This window comes from Periplaneta americana, chromosome 4, assembly GCF_040183065.1.
Source record: "Periplaneta americana isolate PAMFEO1 chromosome 4, P.americana_PAMFEO1_priV1, whole genome shotgun sequence".
NCBI lineage: Eukaryota > Metazoa > Arthropoda > Insecta > Blattodea > Blattidae > Periplaneta > Periplaneta americana.
Genome location: NC_091120.1, coordinates 88,665 through 113,830, shown reverse-complemented (window position 1 = coordinate 113,830; position 25,166 = coordinate 88,665). Strand labels below are relative to the sequence as shown.

At 36.8% G+C, this 25,166-nt stretch overlaps 2 protein-coding genes across 4 annotated transcripts in view; one reads left to right on the top strand and one right to left on the bottom strand.

Annotated features, from left to right (window-relative positions):
* Atg9 (autophagy-related protein 9) overlaps positions 1 to 25,166 on the bottom strand; it is a 204,820-nt gene that overhangs the window by 142,152 nt on the left and 37,502 nt on the right. The window lies entirely within an intron of this gene.
* Positions 1 to 25,166, top strand: part of LOC138697496 (large neutral amino acids transporter small subunit 1) — a 111,580-nt gene that overhangs the window by 71,149 nt on the left and 15,265 nt on the right. For all 3 annotated transcript variants that reach the window (XM_069822785.1, XM_069822788.1, XM_069822786.1), the window contains exons 4-6: positions 18,540 to 18,633; positions 20,287 to 20,455; positions 22,043 to 22,146. In XM_069822785.1, the coding sequence (XP_069678886.1) occupies positions 18,540 to 18,633; positions 20,287 to 20,455; positions 22,043 to 22,146 (367 nt within the window). The remainder of the gene's footprint in view (positions 1 to 18,539; positions 18,634 to 20,286; positions 20,456 to 22,042; positions 22,147 to 25,166) is intronic.

The window sequence follows — 25,166 nt, the reverse complement described above, 5'->3', positions numbered from 1 at the left end:
GAAGCTTCTCTCTTATTGACTCTCACTTCATGTATGTGATGGTGATACACGTACTTTTAGAGGTGAAGCTTCTCTCTTATTGACTCTCACTTCATGTATGTGATGGTGATACATGTACTTTTTAGAGGTGAAGCTTCTCTCTTCATGTTGAGGCAATGCCAGCAGGCTTGTTCCTCAAGGGAAGTAAAACAGCAGCAGCTTCATGTTTTCAACTGCGGGGTTATTCAGGGGCGAAATTTAAATGAGAAATTATCGGCTAATTTTGCCTGAAGTCATCTACCAGAGACAGCGTTGTTACATGGCATGGATCTACGATGGCTTACTTCCATTCCGGAGGAATTTATTCTAGTATTTTATCGCCATTCCATCGCCCCCTCCCGGGTTTGAACCCTCGAACCGCGGATCCAAAGGCCAGGAAGATTACCGATGACGACTATACATCAGGATAATGGAACAAATTGAAGAGTGTAATCTATGCTCAAGAAAAAGAACATTTGTTGAACATTGATTCTAACATGCCCCATTCACACTCGACTCTACTTCTACAAGCTCCTTTACATTTGAACCAGACTATCATCATCGGCATCCCCGTCCAGTTAATGTAACTCCTAAATTGATTATGAGCACGGTGTGTTTTAATACATGTTAACGTCTTATATTCTTGGGTACAAATTGATATAGATCATATAAATATTTTTGTTTAGTTTATTTATATTGTCGTGTGTTATAGATGGTTTGTGTGCATGTAACTGATTTAGGTTTTGCTTTAATGTTTATGATATTGGTGATTAAGGCAGTGATGAATCATGATATTTAATTTCCAATCCGACATTTGCCCTTGTGACTGAGGGAAACCATGAAAAAACCCAGTCAGATTGGTCAGCCACGGGGTTTAAACCCAGGACCTTCCGAATACAAGTCTCAAACGTTACCGTCTGTCAATTTCCACGGTTATGTACGAGTAAATATTCTTTCTTTTTACAATCGTACGTCAGAGTCTTGAATACAACTGAGCGGCAACTTACGTAACACCAGTGATAGATGTTGTGCCTAATGGTTAGGCGATTCGAAAGCCAGACTTCTACAACGAACGTATATACGTGTATATCTATGTAGGATTATATAGACTATTACATACTTTAAATCGTAGACAATATTCACAAAAATAAGTACAAATAAATAGCGACCACAAGGCCTTTGTGGTGCCCAGTTCTGTCCTTCATGAATTCAGGTTGTTTAACGAGGCATTCACAGCCCATTCATGAAGTGTCTGCTACAGCATCATGCCGTAGACATGTGTATTCTCCGCTCCAGAACAAGAAAGCTCTTGTAATTTCTTTTCTCATTGGCAGGAGACTGAGTAACTGAAGACCAATTCTGCAAATAAACAGTTACCTGGTAGTTCCCAACAGTCAAGGTCAGCAATGATTAAGAACATCACAAGGTGATAGGAGAGGAGAGAAAATGCGAACACAGAAAGCGGAAATCGTGTAGAATGTCCGAATTGTTTACAAGCGTTGATGCAGCATACAAGTTAATGCGCATGACCGCTCCACATGTCAGTTATTACCGACAAAAAGAGATTGTTAACAAGCCCGAATGTTTCCATAAAGTGGAGAGGAGAATCGCTATGTAGGAGAAGACGAAAGACACCGATTATGAACTGTGCAGATTGCTTCACAGCGTGTGATTTCAGTACAAAGAATTGTTTCCGCCTAAATTTATTCGGCGTCATACATATGGAACGTAATAGCACGGTGTGTGCAACGTGTCCAGAAATACTTATTAAAGCAGGAAACAGAGAACTGGTAAAGGAAACTTTCTGTTTTTGAATAGGACAACAATAGACTGGAACCAGCTACCTGCAGTGGATTTTAAGGGCTCTTTTCTGACAATTAATATATTAAAAATAACTTAGATAGGCCGTTTTAATAAGAATACTAGTAGTTATAAAATCATTTTTATTATTAGCTGAATGTTATATAGGTTTTATTGTGTAATGAATATTTAATTATTGCGTCAGAGTTTCTTAGGTTGCTTTACCATTTTCCTGTGTTCTGTTTGTGTTTTTTTACATCCTGCTGATTCATTTGTGTTTACTGAAAGTGTTGCGAAAGGTTTTGGATATGTGTAGTTTAAAATTGGTTAAGATTTGTGTCCCGTAGTTTCTTCATCTAAAGTCTTTGTGTTGCATTCCTGTATTTGTGTTATGAGTCGTGTTCATTTGTGATTTTATATTTATGTTATTGTTTTGTAATTGTGATGTTTGATTTGTTTTCTATGGCGTGTTATATTTTGTTCCGTTTTCTGTTTGTATTTTGTTGTGTTCTTTGTGTTGTATTTTGTTGTGTTTTGTATAAATTGCATTTTGCTTCCCTTTCTTATTGTGCCACCAATATCGCCGGATATCTGCCCCTTCGTAATGCAATAAATAATTAATTCGTATTAATTTTAAGTTATGGACAACAAAAAGAAAGGCCTTCTTGTCAGAAAACGAACTATGCGTAAATTATATTCATGTAGACATAATTATGTGTACTGATTTCTCTAGGTATGACGTAGAAGAGTAAGCGTGTTTTATGTATAAGTACGTACGCACCGGAGTATTCCTCAAATGAATTTCACGAATACAATAACAGTGTATCTCTTGAATGCATAAGGTATGTTTGAATATAATATTCACATGGTTTTGTATACTTGCTATTAAGTTTCTAGAACAGTGGATTAGGGTGCTTTGAGGGATTACTTGCGTCATTCTTGAAATAAAGTCAGGACATCCACTAAATTCATGACTCGATTGCTGAACAAAGACTCGCAGCCGTGACTCATAGCGATGAACCAGTTATTTCCAGTGGTGTGAGGCTGAAAGCTTCCCATAGAAATATTTAATTGGAAAATTGGAGTTTCGTCAAGTGCGCGATATAGACGTCGGTTGTTTTCATTGTGCGTGGCCCGACGCTTTGTTCTGTGCTGACGCGACGACCCGTGCCCGTCTCCCCACAAAACCGAGAGGTTAGAATTCCACAGGAGGTTCTGTCTCTTCTCACACCGTAGAATGGATCCAATTCCGGAGAAATGAAAACAATATAACGTTCCAGGACACGGTAGTACCCAAAAGCCTAATTCTGATCACAGTCACCGTGAAAGCCTAAAAATTCCTACAGATTATAAAGTTCCAGGACACGGTGGAGTACCCAAAAGCCTAATTCTGATCACAGTCACCGCGAAAGCCTAAAACTTCATACAAATTATGAAGTTCTAGGACACGGTAGTACCCAAAAGCCTAATTCTGATCACAGTCACCGTGAAAGCCTAAAACTTCATACAGATTATAAAGTTCCAGGACACGATAGTACCCAAAAACCTAATTCTGAACACAGTCACCATGAAAGCCTAAAACTTCATACAGATTATAAAGTTCCAGGACACGGTAGTACCCAAAAGCCTAATTCTGAACACAGTCACCATGAAAGCCTAAAACTTCATACAGATTATAAAGTTCCAGGACACGGTGAAGTACCCACAAGCCTAATTCTGATCACAGTTACCGTGAAAGCCTAAAAGTTCATACAGATTATAAAGTTCCAGGACACGGTAGTACCCAAAAGCCTAATTCTGATCAGTCACCGCGAAAGCCTAAAACTTCATACAGATTATAAAGTTCCAGGACAGGGTGGAGTACCCAAAAGCCTAAATCTGATCACAGTCACCATGAAAGCCTAAAAATTCCTACAGATTATAAAGTTCTAGAACACGGTGGAGTACCAAAAAACTTAATTCTGATCACAGTCACAGTGAAAGCCTAAAAATTCCTACAGATTATAAAGCTCTAGAACACGGTGGAGTACTACCCAAAAACTTAATTCTGATCACAGTCACTGTGAAAGCCTAAAAATTCCTACAGATTATAATGTTCTAGAACACGGTGGAGTACCCAAAAACTTAATTCTGATCACAGTCACCGTGAAAGCCTAAAAATTCCTACAGATTATAATGTTCTAGAACACGGTGGAGTACCCAAAAACTTAATTCTGATCACAGTCACCATGAAAGCCTAAAAATTCCTACAGATTATAATGTTCTAGAACACGGTGGAGTACCCAAAAACTTAATTCTGATCACAGTCACCATGAAAGCCTAAAAATTCCTACAGATTATAATGTTCTAGAACACGGTGGAGTACCCAAAAACTTAATTCTGATCACAGTCACAAAAAAAAATTATAGAATTTATAAAATTATTACAACCTCCTGAAGTTGTGGAGAAGAATACTGGCCGAACTGTGTAGAGGAATTGAAACTCAGCAATAAAAGATTCAGGTAAAAAGAGATTGCTTAACAAAGGGAAGATGAAAGTGTCATTATCAGTGGTTGAAAATTAATCTCTTACTGTGCATCAATACAGTTTAACTTTCCTTGTCATGCTCTGTATTTTTTCGACGTCCTAGGGGTCTAAGCTGGCACTGTGCTTTCACTTTGTTCAGCGAACGGCCGCTCTCTGGTACGTATACAGCACGCTGCACTGTGGGGCTATGGCATTGATGACATTGACATTTAAATTAGCGATGGGGAAATGAGTTCGAGATCCAACTCCGATAGTTACCAGCAATTCTGCTTCAATTTGTTGAGCAGATAACTTCCTCCAACCAGGATTTGACATGCTAATCGTTACAATGTACTGTATTTAAATATAACCTTAATATTCGGCAGAAAAGAAACGAAACACTTTTTGTCAAATAAACAGAGAGTAGACCAATATGGCTGTTCTTAGACAAGATACAGACTGTGGCAGTACATAATAGGCACAACCTAAAGAAGTGTCCAGATTGGTAAGAGTCGACTCCATGGCAACAGAATGTCATATCTTGTCTCTGCAGAGTACTTTGTTCTTGTTAATGGATAAAGATTTCACTATAGATCTTTATTTCTTTTGTTAATTGGCCTCAGTCTGTCTGAGCACCACAAACTGCACTTGTGCGATGTCTGCAACACAATGGCAACGTCTAATATCACATTTGTCAGGGCAATAAAAGAAATCGACATTAAGCGCTCTCTGCTATCAAAATGATTTTTCAGTTTCCTTCTAACGCGCGACTGTGCGATGGTGCGGGATTTCAAACGCTAATGTGTGCAAAGAACCGGCGAATTCAGCCGCCCGTACCCGGAGCAGACGGCTCTTTCTAACCGAAGACAAGTGCCACGGGTCAGTCCCCAGCCTACTCGTCAATATTGTGACAGAGCTTGTGCATACATTCCCTTCTCTTCAGGAATGATAAACACACATTATGTCCGTTTTCTGTACAAGTTGTAAATAATAACGGTAACACATGAATATACGAGTATGAGGCTCAGTAAGACGAACTGGACGTTCACCTTTAATAATTGAAAGTTTAAAGACTCTTCACATGTAACTGGAGAATCACTTAAAAATGTTCGATTACTGGATGGCCTCCTATGTAATGGTGTTTCATATTCTTTCTTGCTTCACAGGCAATATGCAATTGTCCCTATAGCAGCACAATAGTGCTTTCATCAGTGTTGTCCAATAGCTGGTCTTCTTGTCTTTACTCAAATACCAAACCAGCCACCGGCGGCTGAGTCGCTTGCCTGCCGATCTGGAGTTGCGCTCGATCCCTGCTTGGGCTGATTACCTGGTTCGTAAGGCGAATGTCAGGTAATCTATGCTGAATCCTCGGCCTCATCTCGCCAAATACAATCTTGCTATCACCAATCCCATCAACGCTAAAGAACCTAGTAGTTTATACAGTATCGTTAAATAACGAAGTAAAAAAAAAAGACCAAACTCGAAGGTAACTGCAACGTAGGCAATCAAACATAATCTGTTTCAATAGCCACTACTTCGCTGAAACAGATAGGTCGAGCTGACTGCTGGGAATACAACGGACGGCGAGTGGTCACAGGGAAATCGAAGTTGCAAATCGATTTTCAATTAAAATCAGTTCTATAATTTGTATCTTTTATTACTCGTATACAAAATCAAAGTAGTTCAAAACTACAAGAATTGTGACACAATAATTTGAACTATTTCGACGTACGAGAGATTGAGTGGATTTATTTATTATATTGTAAAGACTATCACTAAACTAGCAAGAGTTCCACCACTCTCCTCGCTCATTATTCATCAATTCATTGAAGGAGAGGAAATGTAATTTCTAAAAACCAAATGAGAGTGATGAATTTCTTCTCCGCTTTCATTATGATTATATTCAAGTAGCTATTAGTCCTTGCTAGTCTGATGCTGTCTCGTCCTAATTCCTGCGTCATTTCAGGCTGTAGTGCAGTATTAATTTGGTTAGATTTTCTGTCAACAAGATGTTTCCATTAGTTATTAATGGAGAACAATTTTTCCGGCAACGGGGATCGAACCCGGGTCCCCAGTTCTACACACTCTGAGCGCTCTAACCACTGAGCTACGCGAGGCTCGATCCACAGCACCGGATCTAATATTTCCCTTAGTGACCTTCCTCCAAATTCTGTATTGACACAGATCATTCGCCCAGCAGTGCAGACACTGTACTCTGATCAGTGTGCTCCTAGTCATGCCGTTATGCCACCAGTGCGCACCTCAGAGTTAAGGCAGTGTCTTTCGTTCGTTTGAACTCATGCTTATCATCACGGTAAGTTAGTCCTCAACATTTGGGAGCCACTCCTGACTTCCAAAAACAACTATCTGCTAAAGAAAAGTTTAAAGACATCATTTTCTTTGTTAAAGAAAAAGTGCACTATTTTAAATACATTTTATTTTCTGTCTGTAGAAAATACACCTAATATATCATTGACAAGTATAAGCCTTTTTATTTCACTGTTAATAGGATGGTGTATTACGTTTTTGTTTTACATAATTTTTCATTTCATACATTGTTACAGTGAATAACAAACCACATTTTCAAATGAGAACGATTATCTGTTGCTAGAAAACACAGTCTTAAATACAGAAAACCCCCGTTCCACTTCTGCAGAAACAATGAGGACATATTTGAAATATATTACACAAGCATTATCTCTCTCAAACTCTGTATCATTATCATAAATTTCCTCATTTTAAATTGCCACAAATTTTAATACAGTCGCGCTCAAATCTCCTGACGTTTGCAGGCGTGTCCGCTTATCGGCGATAGCCAATAGCGGCAGAGCTGCGTTGCAACATATGGATGGGTACGCATACTCGCAGCTTAGAAAGTCTCAAGATCAAATAACAAGCGCGCTCGAATAATTGGTATGTTGTAGGGACCCTGCATGCATATGTGATGAATGTTTAATGTTTTCTGAACACACAGAAATAAAAATCACATTTCTACCACCAGTGGTTCTAATTTTACGGGTTAATACAGTAAAACCCCGATAAGACGCTGTTCAAGGGACCGCGTATTAGGCGAGAATACTAAGTTTGACTTATAGGCTATACAGTGTCTATTAGCATTTTTATTTATTGAAATACATGATTCATGAAAGGCAATACAGTATTACTCCATTATGTAATTACTGTACTGTATGTCAAAGACATTTACAATATGTACTGTACTTAATTCTTTCGAAAAAAAAAAAAAAAAAAGTAATTTATAGTTGTTTGCCGTGTGCGTGTTCTCCACACTTCTCTTTCCTGCGCATACAGCCTCCCGACGTCGCAGCTGCAGTGATTGAGTCGCGATTTTTTATTATCATTCTTAATGTCGATGATGGGATTCTTAATGAATCAGAAAGATGTTTCTGATTAAGATACTTTTTTCTTTGTATTTTCGTAAGACTTCCAATTTTTCCGACATAGAAATCGCTTTTCTTTTAACACTCATTGTAATCACATTCACAGTCACTTCAATATACTAAAGGATAACAAACTGACCAGCAAAAAATTCCAATCAATGGCCAAAATGTTTCATTGCTGTTACAGTACATTGCTAAAAATTACATCGAAAATATTACACAAAAAAGCGTATTATGCGGGACTTGAGGTTTTTTCCAGGGGTTTCCCTCAACCCAATATAAGCAAATGCTGGGTAACTTTCGGTGTTGGACTCCGGACTCATTTCACCGGCATTATCACCTTCATATCATTCAGACGCTAAATAACCTAGATGTTGATAAAGCGTCGTAAAATAACCCACTAAAAACACCAGACGACATGCAGCAGCACATTCGACAGGCTTGTGTGCCCATCCAATCAGCAACATGCCGGGCAGTCATACGGTCTTTCGGGGAACGCCTTCGAATGTGCATTAATGTGAATGGTCACCATTTGGAACATCTTCTGTGACTCTCAACGCATAACGTTATCACATTGGAAGTACGTTTTTGTTTCCTTTTGTTGTTTTTATTATTTAGGAAGATGACATTGTGATACATTTTTGAACTCGTCTTAATGTGTGTAATCAATGTAACATGATTAAAGTATGTAGTGCTCTTTGAAAAATTGATGACGTCACGTGTATCTTGTAGCATAATGTAGTTACATGCACCAAATCTCCACACTCATGTTAGCCCCTCGTTCCAATATAACGCTCAAAAACAAAAATTCCAATACCTATCCAAACAAAAAAGTTATAATAGGGGCACAAGATAAATGGGACACTCTGTATATGAAATGTGCAGGCATATAATAACCGCTTTGACAGCAGGACATGCTATTTAGGGCCATGTCAATTCATTTGTACAGATTAAGCCTATCATTCAGTTTATTTCATTACACTGCGCCTTTGTGTTATTCGACAACTTTATTAACCCTAATAAAAGTAAAACTGTTAAAAAAACTTAGGCTATATAAATTCAGTGAGTACGATTATTTACGTCTGACTCAACTAATTTTTCTTATTTTGTGACTTTTAATTTCATTCGATGCAATGTGATATTATTATTATTATTATTATTATTATTATTATTATTATCATTATTAAACATCTTTCTGCATCTCCCTATCAAACCGATCTCAGATGAAGGGTCGTGCTCCACAGTTTTAAACTACTGCCGCTGACAAGCAGAGGCGGAGAGAGTAGTCGTGACTAGTCGCGCTCGCTCGCATGTTACTGGCGCTCTCCGAACGTCAGGAGGTTGGAGCTAAGTATCCATAATGTTTATCAGCATTTTTTAAAACTTGTTTGCTACATTCGTGTTCCAAACTGCTCGTATTCAGTTTCGTCACAACATGTTATCTACTTATTTTCTGTCTGTAGAAAATACACCTAATATGACATTGACAAGTATCAGTCTTATTATTTCACTATGTTAATATCACAGTGTATTACGTTTTTGTTTTACATAATTTTTCATTTCATATATTGTTGCAGTGAATAACAAACCAAATTTTCAAAGGAGAATGGTTGCCTGTTGCTAGAAAACACAACCTTATATTTAGAGAAACTTCATTCCACTTCTGCAGAAACAATGAAGACATATTTGAAATATTTTATATAAGCATTATTTATCTCAAAATCTGTATCATTATTACAAATTCCCTCATCTGAAATTGTCACAATTTTCGTCCTCGGCATCTTGCTATTGTTCTTCTTTACAAGACGCTGAATGCTGCCTGTTACGAATAGCAGTATTCGGTCGTAACGTAACCGATCAACTGAAGTTCCCTGCTGAACGAAACGCACTGAAGTCCCCCACCCCAACGCATTACGTACCGGTACCTACAGTAGTGGCCAAAAGTTTAGAGCACCCCCTTGAAAAACATAATTTTAGTCAATATATCATGTCACAACTTTAAATAATTATATGATTTTAGTAGAGCTGAAAAGAATAGTCTTTTTTAAGATCGATATGTAGAAATCAAAAGTTATAAGTCATGGAATGGGCAAAATTGCACATTTTTATTTTTTTGTAAAAAACACAAATCCAGTGCTATAACAATTTCTGTAAATTGTAATTTGCGCTTCTAATAATAAATATTAATTGCAAATGTTCCTTAAATGCAAAGAGACAATTTAAAAAAGAAATCTGAATTAATTGTCGCAATTCTTTCAAACAACACACAAATTAACACAATTTTCCTATTAAAAAATAAAGGGTTAAAAGTTATATTTTTATTAATAACACAATGTTTCTCTCCGAAATCCACTTAGAACTTTGTAGGACCACCTCTTGCATTGTAACAGGCATGTATCCTCTTTGGCATTGACTTTATTAGATTCTGTATATAACCCTTTTTCAGGGTTGTCCAACATGCTGCTAACTGCAATTTCAGTTCTTGAAGATTTTTAACGTTCTTTTTGTGTACTTCCTTCCCTAGAACCTCCCAGATATTCTCAATGGGGTTCAAATCTGGACTCCTAGCAGGCCAAGACAGTAGGGGTATACCATTCTCGGAGAACCATGCCTTGGTTTTCCGAGAAGTGTGACAGGGGGCATTATCTTGCTGATATAACCAAATCTGTCTCCTTCCAAGTAGTTTTCTCTTGGAAGGGAGCAAATAGTTTTGCATCAATTGAATATAAGTGTCTGAGTTGACAGTACCTTCCACAAATGCCAGTTCTCCCATTCCCTTTGCACAAAAACAACCCCACACCATCACTGAACCTCCTCCCTTCTGAACTCGAGGTGCAACACAACCTGGACTGTACTTTTCGTCAGCCTGTCTCCGGATTCTTGTAGGGCTGCTGGGGAAGAGTTGAAATGACGATTCATCACTGAAAATTACGGTGCTCCACTTCTCCACAGTCCAATCCAGATGATCTTTACACCAGTCGTAGCGGGCTTGGCGATTCTGCGGAGTGAGGAGGGGTTTCCTCGTAGCAATACGAGACAGCATCCCAGCAGATGTGAGGCGTCTGGAGACAGTTCGCCTGCTCACTTCTATATTCAAGTTCGATTTTAATTCACCACTAATGTCTATTGCACTTAATCTACGGTTTTTCTTAGCCAGTTTCACAATCGTTTTGTCCACACGTGAAGACGTCACTCGAGGACGACCAGTACGTAGTTTCTCGGTTACCGATTGTGTCTTTCCGAAAGTGGCCAAAGTATTCTGGACGCAATGTCTGCTCACACCGAGTGATTTTGCTATGCAAGTTTGATTTCTACCGGATTTATGCATCCCTATGATTTGCCATTTCACTGCTTCAGATACTGCTTTCTTTCCCATTGTGTAATGTCTTTTAAGCACTCGGATAACAACTTATTCTGACGAACACATCTAATCAACTGAAGTTCTCAAATATTTTTACAAGTTCCTTTCATCTATCTATATTTATAATACACACAAGCAGCGTGAAGAAGCATATAAACAAAACATCTTCCACCCAAACTGCAGTCATCCAACCCTAATAAAAGGGACCACTCCTAACAATAACAGTTTATTGCAGGCAATAAAACACAGTTGTCACTCTGTGGCTTGAAGAAAACATAAGAAACCTCTATTTTTTCTCGATATTACAACAGATCCATCCTTAAACTGTTTCGTAACCATATTTCCGTTGCTTTTGAAATTAATTTACATTATTAAGAAATTCATTTATCTGAAAAAATGTAAAAAATTAAAAAACACAAAAATATTTTTAAAATAATCATTTTTGAAAATAAAAAATTAAAACTTTATACATATTCAGTTGGAACCAGTATATTTTCAATACTAATAAATATTCAGGAAATACTTTCCATATAAACATTATATTTTAAAAAGTATCAATTTTTAAAGGGGTGCTCTAAACTTTTGGCCACCACTGTAAAGTCAGAGGCGCAATGTAACGGCATACAGTTCTTAGCCCCGTGATGACTTTCGACTTAATATACACATACGTCTGTGTATGTCGAACATGGAGTAAGGTCCCTAAGGGAGAAACATTCGATCCAGTAGCTCAGTGGTTAGAGCACCCAGTGTGTAGAACTGGGGACCCGGATTCGATCCCCGGCGCTGCACAGTGTGCAATTTTCTCAATCTAGGTGGACAAAAATCAAATTTCGACTTGTTTAGTTACGCATAGGTGAATATGAATTCGTGTTCTTTAACATTTGAAGAATATTGTGAGTAATAGATTTTACTGATTTATCAGCTGCAAACTATATTTACTGTAGAACTGTATAAACTTCGAGTTCTTCCTAACATTTCTCGCTCCGGTTCAGTCGTAGAGAGGCTTACTAGTGGATGAAAAAGAGCCAATTGTTAGTGATTTATTGTGTTCTGGAACATGGAATTTGTTCATATAGGTACGTTGTTACTAATGTAACTTCAATTACAAGTTTATAAAGTATTTTCCTTCTTACAGTAGGGTTTAAATATTACAATTGAAAAACGTATGTTTTTAAAGTTCTCGAAATTCGAGTATAATGTGAATTTCAGCATAGCCGGTCACAACTCTTTTACCATTAATACAACATCATTTAGAGTGTTGAATCCTCGTTTTAAAGTTTGCGCATTTATCAGTAATTAACTGATAACTGTTCCATGTTTGGCTTAACAGCAGGAAAGAATCATTGACTAAAGAAGTTTTAATCACTGTGAGTGTGTTTTAGATCTACAAAATTATTCACATGATATGGAATATCAGTTGGACACATTTTTATCTAACCTTAACAAACTCGAAGTGAATCAGAATGCAAATCATTAGCTGGACAAAATTAATAACTTCTCTGCAATCTAACGCATTGTTATGAAACTTTGTACATGCCATACAGGTGACACATATGATTTTTGTACAAACTCTGATTACGTTTGCACAAGAAAAACTACCCCTTTATAGCGGGTGCATTTAGACAGAATTAATAACTTCTCTCCTATCTAAAAGATTTTTATGAAGCATTGTACGGAAGTTACAGGTATCATATAGGGTATATATTTTTTGTGCACGAACTATATTTACGGTTCCGTAAGTGGAACTACTCCTTTTAGGCATGCATTTAAACAAAATTAATACATTCTCTCCCATCTAACACATTTTTATGAAACTTTATACAGAAGTTTCAGGTGGAAGATATTTTTTGTCTACAAAGTCTAATTACGTTTTATAAGAGGAACTACCTCTTTATAGTGGTGAATTTAGACAAAAATCAACTTCTCTCCTATGGGGTAATGTATATTTATGCAACTTTGTACAACTACTAGGCCTACAGATGTAATCAGAATTTGTACACAAAAAGTAACTTATATGCTACCTGTAACTCCTGTACAAAGTTTCATAAAATCTGTTATGTAGAAGAGAAGTTAATCTTGTGTAAATGCACCCCCTGTAAAGGGGTACTTCCTTTTTTGGAACCGTAAATATAGTTTGTACACAAAAAATATATCCTACCTGTAACTTCCGTACAATTTTTCATAAAAATCTGTTAGATAGGAGAGAAGTTACTATTTTTGTCTAAAACCATCCCGCATAAAGGGGTAATTTCTCTTACACAATCGTAGTCAGAGTTTGTACACAAAGAATATGTGCTATCTATAAGATCTGTACAAAGTTTCATAACAATTCGTCGGAATGCAGAGAAGTTTTGAATTTTGTCCAGCTAGATTTGCGTTACTGCACACTATGCGCTGGAGCGATTTCTTGTCCATTAATAACCAAAGTTAACCATAATAGATAATTCTGTAGGACCAAAAGAAATAATCTTTACGAATATGTTTCCAATTGCTCCTATAATTTTGTCCTCAAAATTCAGTCCATGCTTTTGTTCTAAAATGAAGCTTTAATAGAGTTCCTGGAAATATCATGAGAGAAAACAACTTTCGGTGAACAGAAGCATCAACTTGTATGTGTAATGAAATTCAATATCGGACACATTTTGTTAACGTTCGAGTTTCCTGGGAGCTTTATACGCGCTGTCGAAAGAAAATAAATAACTTCTCGATGGCAGACATGAATGCAAGAGATTTAAAAGTTTCTGTTAAAGGCCATTTTCAAACGTTCATTTCACAAATCCTAATGTAGGAACAAAGATTGAACCATGAATATAAATATTGTGAAAACGGAAACAACATGTTTTTCGCCAGATTAAAATTTTTGAATTTAATTCAACAAGAAAGTCTTATTCAAGTTATGTAATTAATATTTGTCTTTTAAGATAGGAATAAATTAACAAATCACTGATATTAAAAATATAGGCTAAAATTTATCTAAAACGAAAACGTTTTCGTAATGTTATGCAATAAAATTATTGTAAATCGTGCCTTTTTTCTGATCCACACAAAATATAACACATTTTAAAATAAATGCTTGTAGACATCGCAGCCACAGCATATTCTGTTCTGGCGGACTTTTTCCGACTATTTTGCCACTGACAGGAGAGCTTGGACGAAGTCAATTGCAGAATTAAGACCGTCTCCGGCGATGTGCGTTCATGCAGCGGTCTATAATTTTATCTGCGCTCCACAGGCTTGCTGACAAGATTACGAAGTTCTGGGTTTGGGTTGCGTTCAGACTTGGTGCTCTATCAGTTCTCACCAGAGTTAACATCTGATTTGTAATGTGCCCAATCTCTTTGGTAGGCAGTTTTTAATTTAATTAGAGTCACTGGTAGGGCGTCGTTAAAGAAAAATTCTAGATTTCTAGAACTTGACCTGCCTGTCCCCGCATTCACTGCTGTCAAACGTCACTCAAGACGTTGACTGTTGTGAACCTAGTGATGTAAAACAATGTATTCTTCTCCAAAGACAGGACGGGCCGACTCTTGTGGGTGAGAAGTCTATATTTTGAAACGCAACTGACTGCACTGAGACCAGAAAGCCTCAATCCTTCATATTTATTAAAACGAACAAACATAGACTTCATGAATCCAGGACCATGTCTCCGTCCTGATCAACGAATGTTAATATTCCATTAGATGTAAGTATCGACTTCTCTATAAGTAAATGCCCTCAAAATTGCCTGAACTTAGGGAAAACATTATTTGTTAAAAGTTAGGCCTATTGTTAAAATGAAGCCATGAGCTGAAAATTTTCTAAGTGTTATTTACGGTTAGGAAGGAAATTAAAAGTAAAACAATTCATCTCTGGTCAGTTCGTTTCTTTTGTTATATGCACCTCTTTGCTACCTGTATCGTTTCGAAACTCAAAAAGGAATAAAATTACCTCAATAATAATCCTCAGACGTCATTCTGATTAAACCAAGAATACTTCAATGGTTCTGGTCAATATTTACAGGCAAAAGTGACACAAATTTTTTCTGATTAATTCTGTATTTTGTAATGATTTCTGAACATTGTGTCTGACTTAATCGTGCAAAGTAAAATGCTAAGTATATTTTCTTTGTGAAGATGTTATGGTCTTATGCATAGGGGACCATTACAATTTTCACTGTTTTTTTTTTTTTTTTTTTTTGTTTCTAAGTATTGGCAATAAATTCAGTTTTTATTGCTCGTCTTTGGAAAAAAAATGGATGTAGAGTTTAAAAAATGCTAAGCGTACACCATGAAACTTACATAATGTATATTTCCAAGTTTATCACTAATGTTCCAGCTGCAACACCCCGCAATACTGCGAACTATGCCCTCTAAATCATATCCATGCGCTACCAGAGACCGGCAAAACCTCTTCCAGGCCTGCCCATAACCGTATAACTTCGTGAGTGGGCTTACGCACGGTATAGCTCGCCTGCCTTCAACCTTCTCTCACAAGCAGACACGCAGTGTGGTTGCATGTGGCGTCAATAGTGACCCGAAAGGACTGTTGTGTTTCGCCGACCTACGCCGGACTGTGCTGCTTCAGGTGCATGATAAATATCAAGTCATTCAAACCTGATAGGAAGCATACAGATATAGAGAAACTACTGCAAACTTAATTTGTTGTCTTCTCAAAATTACCGTTAATAAATACAATGAAAACTATTTCTCGTCAGCATAATATTCATTAAATCCCAACAGTTATTATAAATTTAATGCAAACCCTCCAAACTTTCAGCTTCATAAATAAAAAGAAATCTGTCCCTCAGAAGTTAAATAGCAAATCAATATTCTGAAGAACGAAAAACTTTTTTACATTTTACACGTCTTCATGAAGCTTTTAATTGTTAATAAGGAAAAAGTTAAAATGGAATATTTTCCTATAATAGTTGTTGATATTCATAATATTGTTTTCAATATCTTATCTCCTCCTCTCCTCTCCTATCTCTTTTTAACTAGTCTCAAGTTGCGAAATGTTACTATTTTGTTGAGTCAGATACATTTTGCAGGAATATGAAATGTATAATATTGTCTTATTATTTTATGAAATTCTGTAGCGCAATAAATTGTAAAACTGTGTTTCTTTAATCAAGAATTATCAGCCGTTATTTCTTGAGTCAGATACACTTTCAAGAAAATGACATGTATAATAATTATCTTATTATTTATGCAATTCTGTAGTGCAATAAATTGTAAAACTACCTCATTTATGTTTATTTAACCAAGAATTTTCTGCCGTGTTGGACCAAAGAATACAGATTTTTTTAAGTGATTAAATAGCCAGCGAACTTAGATTTCAAACTAGCACTGTTTCATCTTAACCAGCGTAGACTGGCTTCCATGAATGCAAGTCACTGTACTGTACAATACGAGCACACAGGCAGGCTTTCTCGGATCCCGCCTGGACTGAGCTTATAAAACCCGGGCTGAATGGTCAGTCTTAACTTTTAACTTTGTAGCTTCACCGGAACCCAAGCAGTTACGGGCGTGAATCTTGTCTAGCGCCTACTGTAGTCCGCCAACACGTGTCGCGCGATAAGCAGACTTAGGGACTGAGGAGTGATTTGTTGGAAGTAAACAACAAAAGCTCTTGAATTGTTACATTTCCAAAACGCTTTTGTTGGTTTCAGGTCATTGTATAATGTGTGCATAAAATAGTGTGTAAAAATGAATTTACGTGCTAGTTGCGAAGAAATTTACGAGAAAATTAAAGAAAAGAGTAATGATACTCTTGTGCAACATGAAGAATATGTTTTTCGATATGATATTATATATAGTATTTCGTCACAGCATTTCTAAAGGCTGGTTCACAATAAACTGGGAACCGAAACGACAACGGTTGCCGATTTATTGTGAACCAGCCTTTACATATAATGGTGGACCTCACATTTTCACGTATACGGTGCCACCATTAACAATCATTACAAATAACACTTCTTTGCAGTATACGTTAATAAAACTACCCTAACCCCATTAGCTATCTCCCCTCTTGCTGCTCAGTCCATCGTGGTCGTCAGCACTCGCTGAAATGGGTAGAGTGCATGGAGGGTAAGGAAATATGCTCCGTCGTGCACAAGGGATAGAGAGACAGCATACCCGCCAGCAGCCACGAATGCACGCTAGGACAATGTCTTGTCCGCGGGTAAGAGACGCTAGCCCGAGAGTGCAGTGTTCTGATGACCGCTGGTCTATTTCATACTTATCCTATCTTGTTTGTGCTATTCATTATTTATTCACTAGTTCACATATACCTTAATGTTTATACCAGTTCACTTCTACAGCCGATTCGTGATCCAGTTTACTATTTTGTGTGCACCATCAATAATTTCTACTATTCACGCCTTCGTTACTCTGATGCCTTGATATTAATCTTTTCATTTACTCTTTTCTTGATATTTTACTAGTTCACTAATGTTGGTACTTATTAACTCGAAAAATACTATTCGCTAGTCTTTTTTTTTACCTTAGTAAAAAAAAAATCGTTATCATCACTGACCTCCATCTCTTTCACTGACCACCCCTGCCTCCTCTTTGTAGCTAGCACTTTCTTCCTTATACTAGCAATCCCACCATATTTAACTTACTGTTATGACAAGTGTTGTATTGTATGTTTCCACGTATTCACTACTTTTTTATATCCTAATAATATTTATCTTCTTTAAGGATGTCAATTATTTCAATTTATTTTATTATAATATTTGGCGTAATAAATAGCCATGTTCCTCACCGTGTTAAGGAAGTAGTGGAATCTCTGGCGCCATTTTAGCTGATGTGGTGCTTTCAGAATTATTTTCTTTACATTTGAAATGCGGGGAAAGGAACTGGCCACCCTACCCCATTATCTTCTGGCTTAGTTGCCTGTGAGTGATGCTTTATTAGTGTCACTTATGAGGTTCAAACCTGCCTTCGGACAATTAACTTAACAAAAAAAAAAAAACATTTGAAATGAACATGTTCACCTCCTTAAACACGTTCCTTAAAACTCTCGAATTTCTTAAGATACGTGCTCTATGGAGATCATGGGCGAGATATGTTACGTAAGTTAAGTTTGTAAATGACTTCTTAATTTCCATGACTGCCTTTTTCATACAAGGAGCGGCGTTCGTTACGAAAAACAGTATTTTTCACATTTAAATCCCAGTAGGCCAGAGATATACTCGTGTGTTAGTTGGAAGACCTGACAGAAAAAGACCTTTGGAGAGGCCGGGATGTAGATGGGAGAATAATATTGAAATGGATTTGAGGAAGATGGGATATGACGGTAGGGACTGAATTAATCTTGCTCAGGATAGGGACCAATAGGAGCTTGTGTGAGTGTGGCAATGAACCTCCGGGTTCTCTAAAAGCCGTTTGTAAGTATTGCAGTGGATGAGCATACAACGGTTTACGGTTTTGTAATTCCAAGCGCATCGCCATATCGCTGTCCGCTGTTGCTTTCAGGACAGACGCAGTACTTCACGTTTGAGAACACGAATGCAGATGTGACCAAGATCGCCCTGTCCTTCTACTCGGGGCTGTTTGCATATAATGGCTGGTATGTATCACTAATTTTAAATTGACGTTATCTAGAACATCACATTTACATTGCAGACATGTTTCATTTATTTATGAGTAATTAAACTTTCGCTATAGAACGCTCAAAGTCTTAAACAAATTCCGGGTAAGATATAGCGAGTGGATTAGTCGAAGTGAGCCGTAATGACATGCCAAGAAATTGCGTTGTTCAAGCCATATTTCTAAACAGCAGGCTGAAATCCGTCACAACCAACTGCCGGTCCTGTTAAACCTGTTGCTTTGTGGCCAAAATGAGATTTTTGTAGCTTTACCTAGTGCGCATCAACTACGCGAAAAGAACGGCTCTATTCCGTTTCCTAACATATGAAACAGCTGTCTGAAAATACGCACTATAGGCTACTGTTGAAGAATGGAGTTGGGTCATTCTTCAAATATAATATGGTACCGCAAGGTAGAAAGCTGTGACCTTCTAAGCAATGACATTACCTTGCCATTATTGAAAGAATGAAGCGCAGGGTTGATAGAATGGAAAGCAACCTTACGTTTTGATTTTCAGCAGAATATTGCAGTCGGTGAAATTTTTCATTCTAGACAATAATGGTTTTATAACTTCAGCATCCCAGTTGCAAGGCCAAAGTGGCTCACATGCATATGTGGCCAGAAACAGTAGCACGTGGCGTAGGGGTTCGAATGAGTAATGCCATGCATCATTACACTGAAAATTATCTTGGTAAAATGTTTTCCAGATGTCCGTAGGGGCCACAACCAAAACTACACCATGATGAGGTTCCTTTTTACAGTGGTGTACAATAGGAGATGTTAGCTTTAAGTTACATTAGCAAAAATGAACAAAAATAAATTTCAAATATATTTCCTCCATACTTGTGTAAAAAGTGTTACTTATTCATAGCTTTCACAGATCTATTTCAAGAATGCCCCAATTCCACTTATCTGTACTGAATATCGTTCAAATGAGTTATATACTGTAACTTAATGTTAGATAATAATACTTATTTTACAATAAAAATAATTTCCATAAAACAGATTATTAACAGTTACGTTTTTTGTTCATCCTGAAAAAGTTATCTCTTTGGAGTTGGGACGTTCTTAAAGTCAAAGGTTCAAGAAACAGTAAATGTGGTTCATAGTGGTATAAGGCATACACCCCCGTCTCTAAGCGCCCTTACTCTCGCAATATACTCAAAGTAGGCCCGCACACGTTCAATTAAGTTCGGATCCGAATGAATCGTGTTCGTAAAGAGAACTTACTGAAGACGAAATAATTAACTTGTTCTTCTCCAGAATGTCAGGAAGTTTCTCTTCATTATTTAGGGCAGCATGAAGTTGAGCTTCTGTTGCTACGATACTGCTCATTACTTGTGCTCAAATCCCAAAGGAGTCAGAAAGACGTTCGGATCAGACCCGCATTGTTGAATTGCGATGGCGATTCATTTTCTGTCGTATGTGTGTCAGAACTGTTTTCTGAAATTGAGCAGAAATACTGGGTTCATTACTCGTGGATATTAAGAAGCACAGTCACGTGATAATACTCTTACATTTCAAGCTTTCCCGTTTCTTTCCTCGGTAAACAATGTGACAGTTAATTTTCATGTCTCCTGTATAAAATAATGCACAATGTGAACGCATGGAATTTGAATGGCGAACTGTACAGGAACTACCTCAACTTCATCATCGAGGAGCTGAAGGACCCCATCAGGAACCTGCCCCGCGCAATCGCCATCTCCTGCACGCTCGTCACCGTCGTCTACGTCATGACCAACGTGGCGTTCTACACGACGCTATCCACGGAGGAGGTGCTGGGATCCGAGGCCGTCGCCGTGGTAAGTTCAAAACTTCACTGTAATAGCTCCAGTTGATACAGCGTCAATAAAATTAACTGGACTGAATGCATTTGTGATGGGTAATATAACTAGATTCTCATGTTGTCGATAATTCGCGTGGTCTTTGAATAAGACTATTTCGCGAGTAATAATAAATAAATTTTCCATTCTTGGATAACTCTTTTAACACTTACATAATCACCGATGAATAAGTAGTAACTATTTCACTGTGTTAATATTATAAAGTACCTGATTGACAAATTTCGACGTGGTTTGTGCCATCCTTAATCCTAATCATAAAGTAACACAATTACATCACTATTAATAAGATAAGTTAATAATTATTGGCCGGCATGGCCTTGGCCCCCTGCAATATGAAATTCATGGGTAAACATTTGACAATAGCTGTAGGAATTACAGTATGATTAGTGAAAGAGCAAAATTAAACAAATATCTGAGGTTGTAAGTAAAGGCCCGCTTCCACTTACAAGGGAACCGTCCCAGGTCGTGTAGCTTGAATTTAATGAAAATGCATATTTAAGCTAATTCTCGTTCGTTAAGGAACGTGGTGGTAGTCTTTCGTTTCGCATTTTCCTCGTTTACGAAATACGATGTTACTTATGCCGCTTCTCGCGCTCAGTTCCGCGACACCGTATCACAGCTACCGCATTAAAGCTGCAGTCTATTTTCTTCTTCTCTTCACTCAGAATAATACAGAACTCTTAATGAGAACCAATTTCAATAGTTCCGAACGAGTTCCGAAGCATGCTGGAACAGGAAACTGAGAGTTGAGAATCAGTCCTAGTCTTGTAAGAACGCACATTGAGATACTGCGCACGAGCAGGCAATTCAGAATCGATTGTGAACAAACATATTGTGAAGAGAAATTCTGTTCGATTCGATTCAGCTAAGTGCGAGCGGGCCTTTACACTTCATTTTGAGTTAAGTGCATTCATTTAGCGAATTATCGACAAGACAGGTAACACAAATAAGACATCACGCATTATTTAAACTGTGTACAATTTACATTATCGGTATTTTAAATTTGTGTATTATTATTATTATTATTATTATTATTATTATTATTATTAAAAGTATGAACTGTCAAATGCACAAAACGTAATAAAGTCAGAACTCAAACTAACGAATGGGTGAATATCGACATTAAAATGAGTTCAAAATCGACAATGCACAATATTTAACATCTGCACTGCAGAACTGTCAAACAACTTTCTCAGTTTGTTTCACAAGTTAAATTCCATATCATGTCGGCTTCATTTTATTACAAGGTCGGTACTAGGTGGTATAATAAAGATAGCATTGTTGTAATTCACAGCACCAAGCACAGGGATTATATTGAAGGAGGGGTAGGAGGACTATGCCTTATGTCGATGTAGATTTTGTTACTCTGACAGTGAACAATTAGAGAAGACAAAACGATTATAGATTAAAAAAAATACTCAAATTTAAACATGTATTTTTTTAAGTTGGGAGGGGGGGGGGAGTTCAAACCTTGTAACCTCTCCCCTCCCCCCTTGCGTATCACCGCATTACAAGCAGAATTTATACTGTATTCTGTGTTCACAGACATTTGCCAACCGTCTGTACGGCTACATGGCCTGGATCATTCCAGTGTTTGTAGCACTGTCTACATTTGGAGCTGTAAATGGAATACTTCTCACTTCGTCCAGGTAACTATAAACCAATCAGTAGCAGTTCATGACAATGTAAGCAGGTGGTTGTCAAGTCATATAGTTGGACTTAACTAATGAATTTACCCACAGAAACTACAAGGCTAGGTATGCAGAGAGTGTTAGTTGTACACACAAACATTTCCCCATTCAACTGCTGCGATACAAAACACATTTCAGTTGTAACCTCAGACTTCACGTCTTTCATAGTCTAAGCACAACTAACCTAATATCCTCCTACCTTTACTAATGACCTATTTATTAAACTACACAGTGGAAGCTGTAGCAGATTTTTTAATTTATCTTAAACATTACACTGAGACACATGAAGTAACACTTTCATTTAATTTTACATCAAAAATTCTTAAAATATCCAGTTTTACATTGGATATAATGGTAAAATAATTATGTAAAGCTCATACATTTTTATGTGGCTCTTTGAAGAGTCGAGCTTCTTTATTCTGTCCGTCAAACGGTTTACATGAGTTACTCCTGGTTTTGTGGATAGGTCCTCTGCACCGAACAACAGGCATGGAAAACAATACAATGTATGTTTTTCATCACATCCACACAGGATATTTATACAGTGCCTGATGAAAAGTCCTTGTAAATCAGAGAAATTAATTAGAGGGACAGAGAGGGGCAATGACCCCCCCCCCCAAAGTTTAAGATTAAAGAAATTAATAATTGAGTACTGGTACTATTACTAAAGAAAGAATTTGAGAACTGTACCATTCCACTTTTATAAATGCTTAAGAAATAGAAGACGAGGTAGATAAATATTTGAAGTCACCAACAGAGCTGATATCAGGTTTACATTTATCTTTCGTCTTAGTACATTTGCACTTTTTACACATAGGCCTAGTTTTAACCTCTTATCCCACTTGTACGATATGACATGCACTTGCTGTTAATATGACGGTCAAATGAACACAATTTTATTGATAAAGAAATTTTAACTTCAATTATATATATATATAAATTGTATTAACGATGCCTAACAAGCAGTAATGTAGCAAAGGGTAACAACACCTTGGTTTCATTCCAGCAAAGTCATTAAGTAGTTCGTCTTTTACTTCTTCAAGCATTTATTTTATAAAAGTGAAATATTTTAATATTAAAAGTACAATTCTCACATTTATTTCTTTAGTAGCACTATTCAATTATTAATTTATTTAATCCTGAACTCAGGTGACGGCAGTACTCCCCCCCCCCCCCCCCCCCGAAATGATGCCCATGTCTGCAGACTTGCAACTCGTTTCTTCTTTTGCAAACGAAGAGTGAGCATGTAAGACTGAGAACTTGATGTGAAGAAGTTTCAAATGGTGGTATTTTACTATTCGGACTGAAGACGGCAGCACCTACTGGGCAGTAGTGGCTGGTGAGGCCTGATGTAACTAGTTTAAGTAGGTTACCTCTACTTGAAAATTTTATTAATATTTATTATTTATTGTAATATTATTGTATATTATATATCACTGCCACCGGGTGTATACCCAATAAATACATACATACACATACATACATATGCTGTGAGTTTGTTTCAGTAACTGTTTAATTTTTATAAATCGTTTCGGGACCAGGTATCGAACCCAGGACCTTTGGCTAAGCTCACCAATGCTCTACCATTGAGCTATCCAGGTAATGTACCAGACCCCGGGTCAATTATTCCCTTTATATACACATACCTCAAGTGGCTTGACAAGATGTCAATGACTCAACATGGAGTGTACACTATACTGTTAACTTTTAATTGTGGTTTCAAGTCAACCAACAGTTTAGGGTTGCCCATATCAAGATTAAAAGCTTGCATTTGAAGATCTGAAAATAGGCTCTGTCTATCTATCAATATTGTTATTATTACTATTATTATAACATTTATGTATAAAACGCTGTCTATTAATGCAAAAAAAGAATAATATTTCTGTTACCGGTACTTGAAACAATTATGTTTCAGACACCAATACTGTGAATCATTTTTTATTTCTATTTAAATATCTTCATGGAATCAGTGTAATCTAGACTGTATTACTATTTATAAACATATAAATTAATGTGTGTATCATTGTTAGTGATACCATTCACATTACTAATTGAAAAATACTTTGTTCATTTGTAATATGGCTCAAAAGCATTATATCTAATAGAAATCAGTTAATATTATTCTGAGTCATAATTTTGTGACTTATTTCATTTAGAATATTGGTTTGAAGTCCGTGTGTAAATCAAATTGTCTTTACCAAGCCATAGGAATAATTCCCGGATTCAAACTGTGGAATCTGAAAATTGAATTTGTCTTATTGTTCGCAGCACACGAAGATTTAGACATGGTCACTAACATACCTGACTTATCTTTCACACCTATAACCAATACCTAGCAAAAAATTAATCTCCTAACAATTTCCAATTTGGGCTCCAAAAGTGACTGGTTTCGTGAGAATGACCCATATAAGCCTTATCGAAAACTAATAAAAAGAGTGTGGCAACAGCAGGCCTGCGCCATCACTGATTATTTTTCAGATAAGGCTCTAAAGTCGACAAATGGACTTTAGTGGAAGTTACAGAAATATCAGTTATAAAATTGTAAAATTTATTTCAATACTTTTAAATATTATTAACCTAACTATAATATTTATCTAAATTTGTTACATTGTTAAATTAATTAAATAATGAAACAGACCACCACCACCACCACCACCACCACTTGGTTCTAGTCAATTGTCTGCTACAATTGAAATATGTTTTTGAGGCGATATCAGAACTCAGCTTTCCAATCTAGCAGCCAATGCTATCTTAGTTAATCTGCTGAGAACAGATTCGATGGGTAAGAAGTGATACCTAGTATCTACAAAAATGGTCATTTAGTTTAACGACATCTTTATTTAGAATAACTAGGTTATTATTATGTTGATAAAATTCGACAGTTAACTAATATCTTATGTTCTATTTCAATTACTACTTGCTAACTATAATCAAGTATTAATCATAGGTTATCATACAGAAATGAATGAATACATAAA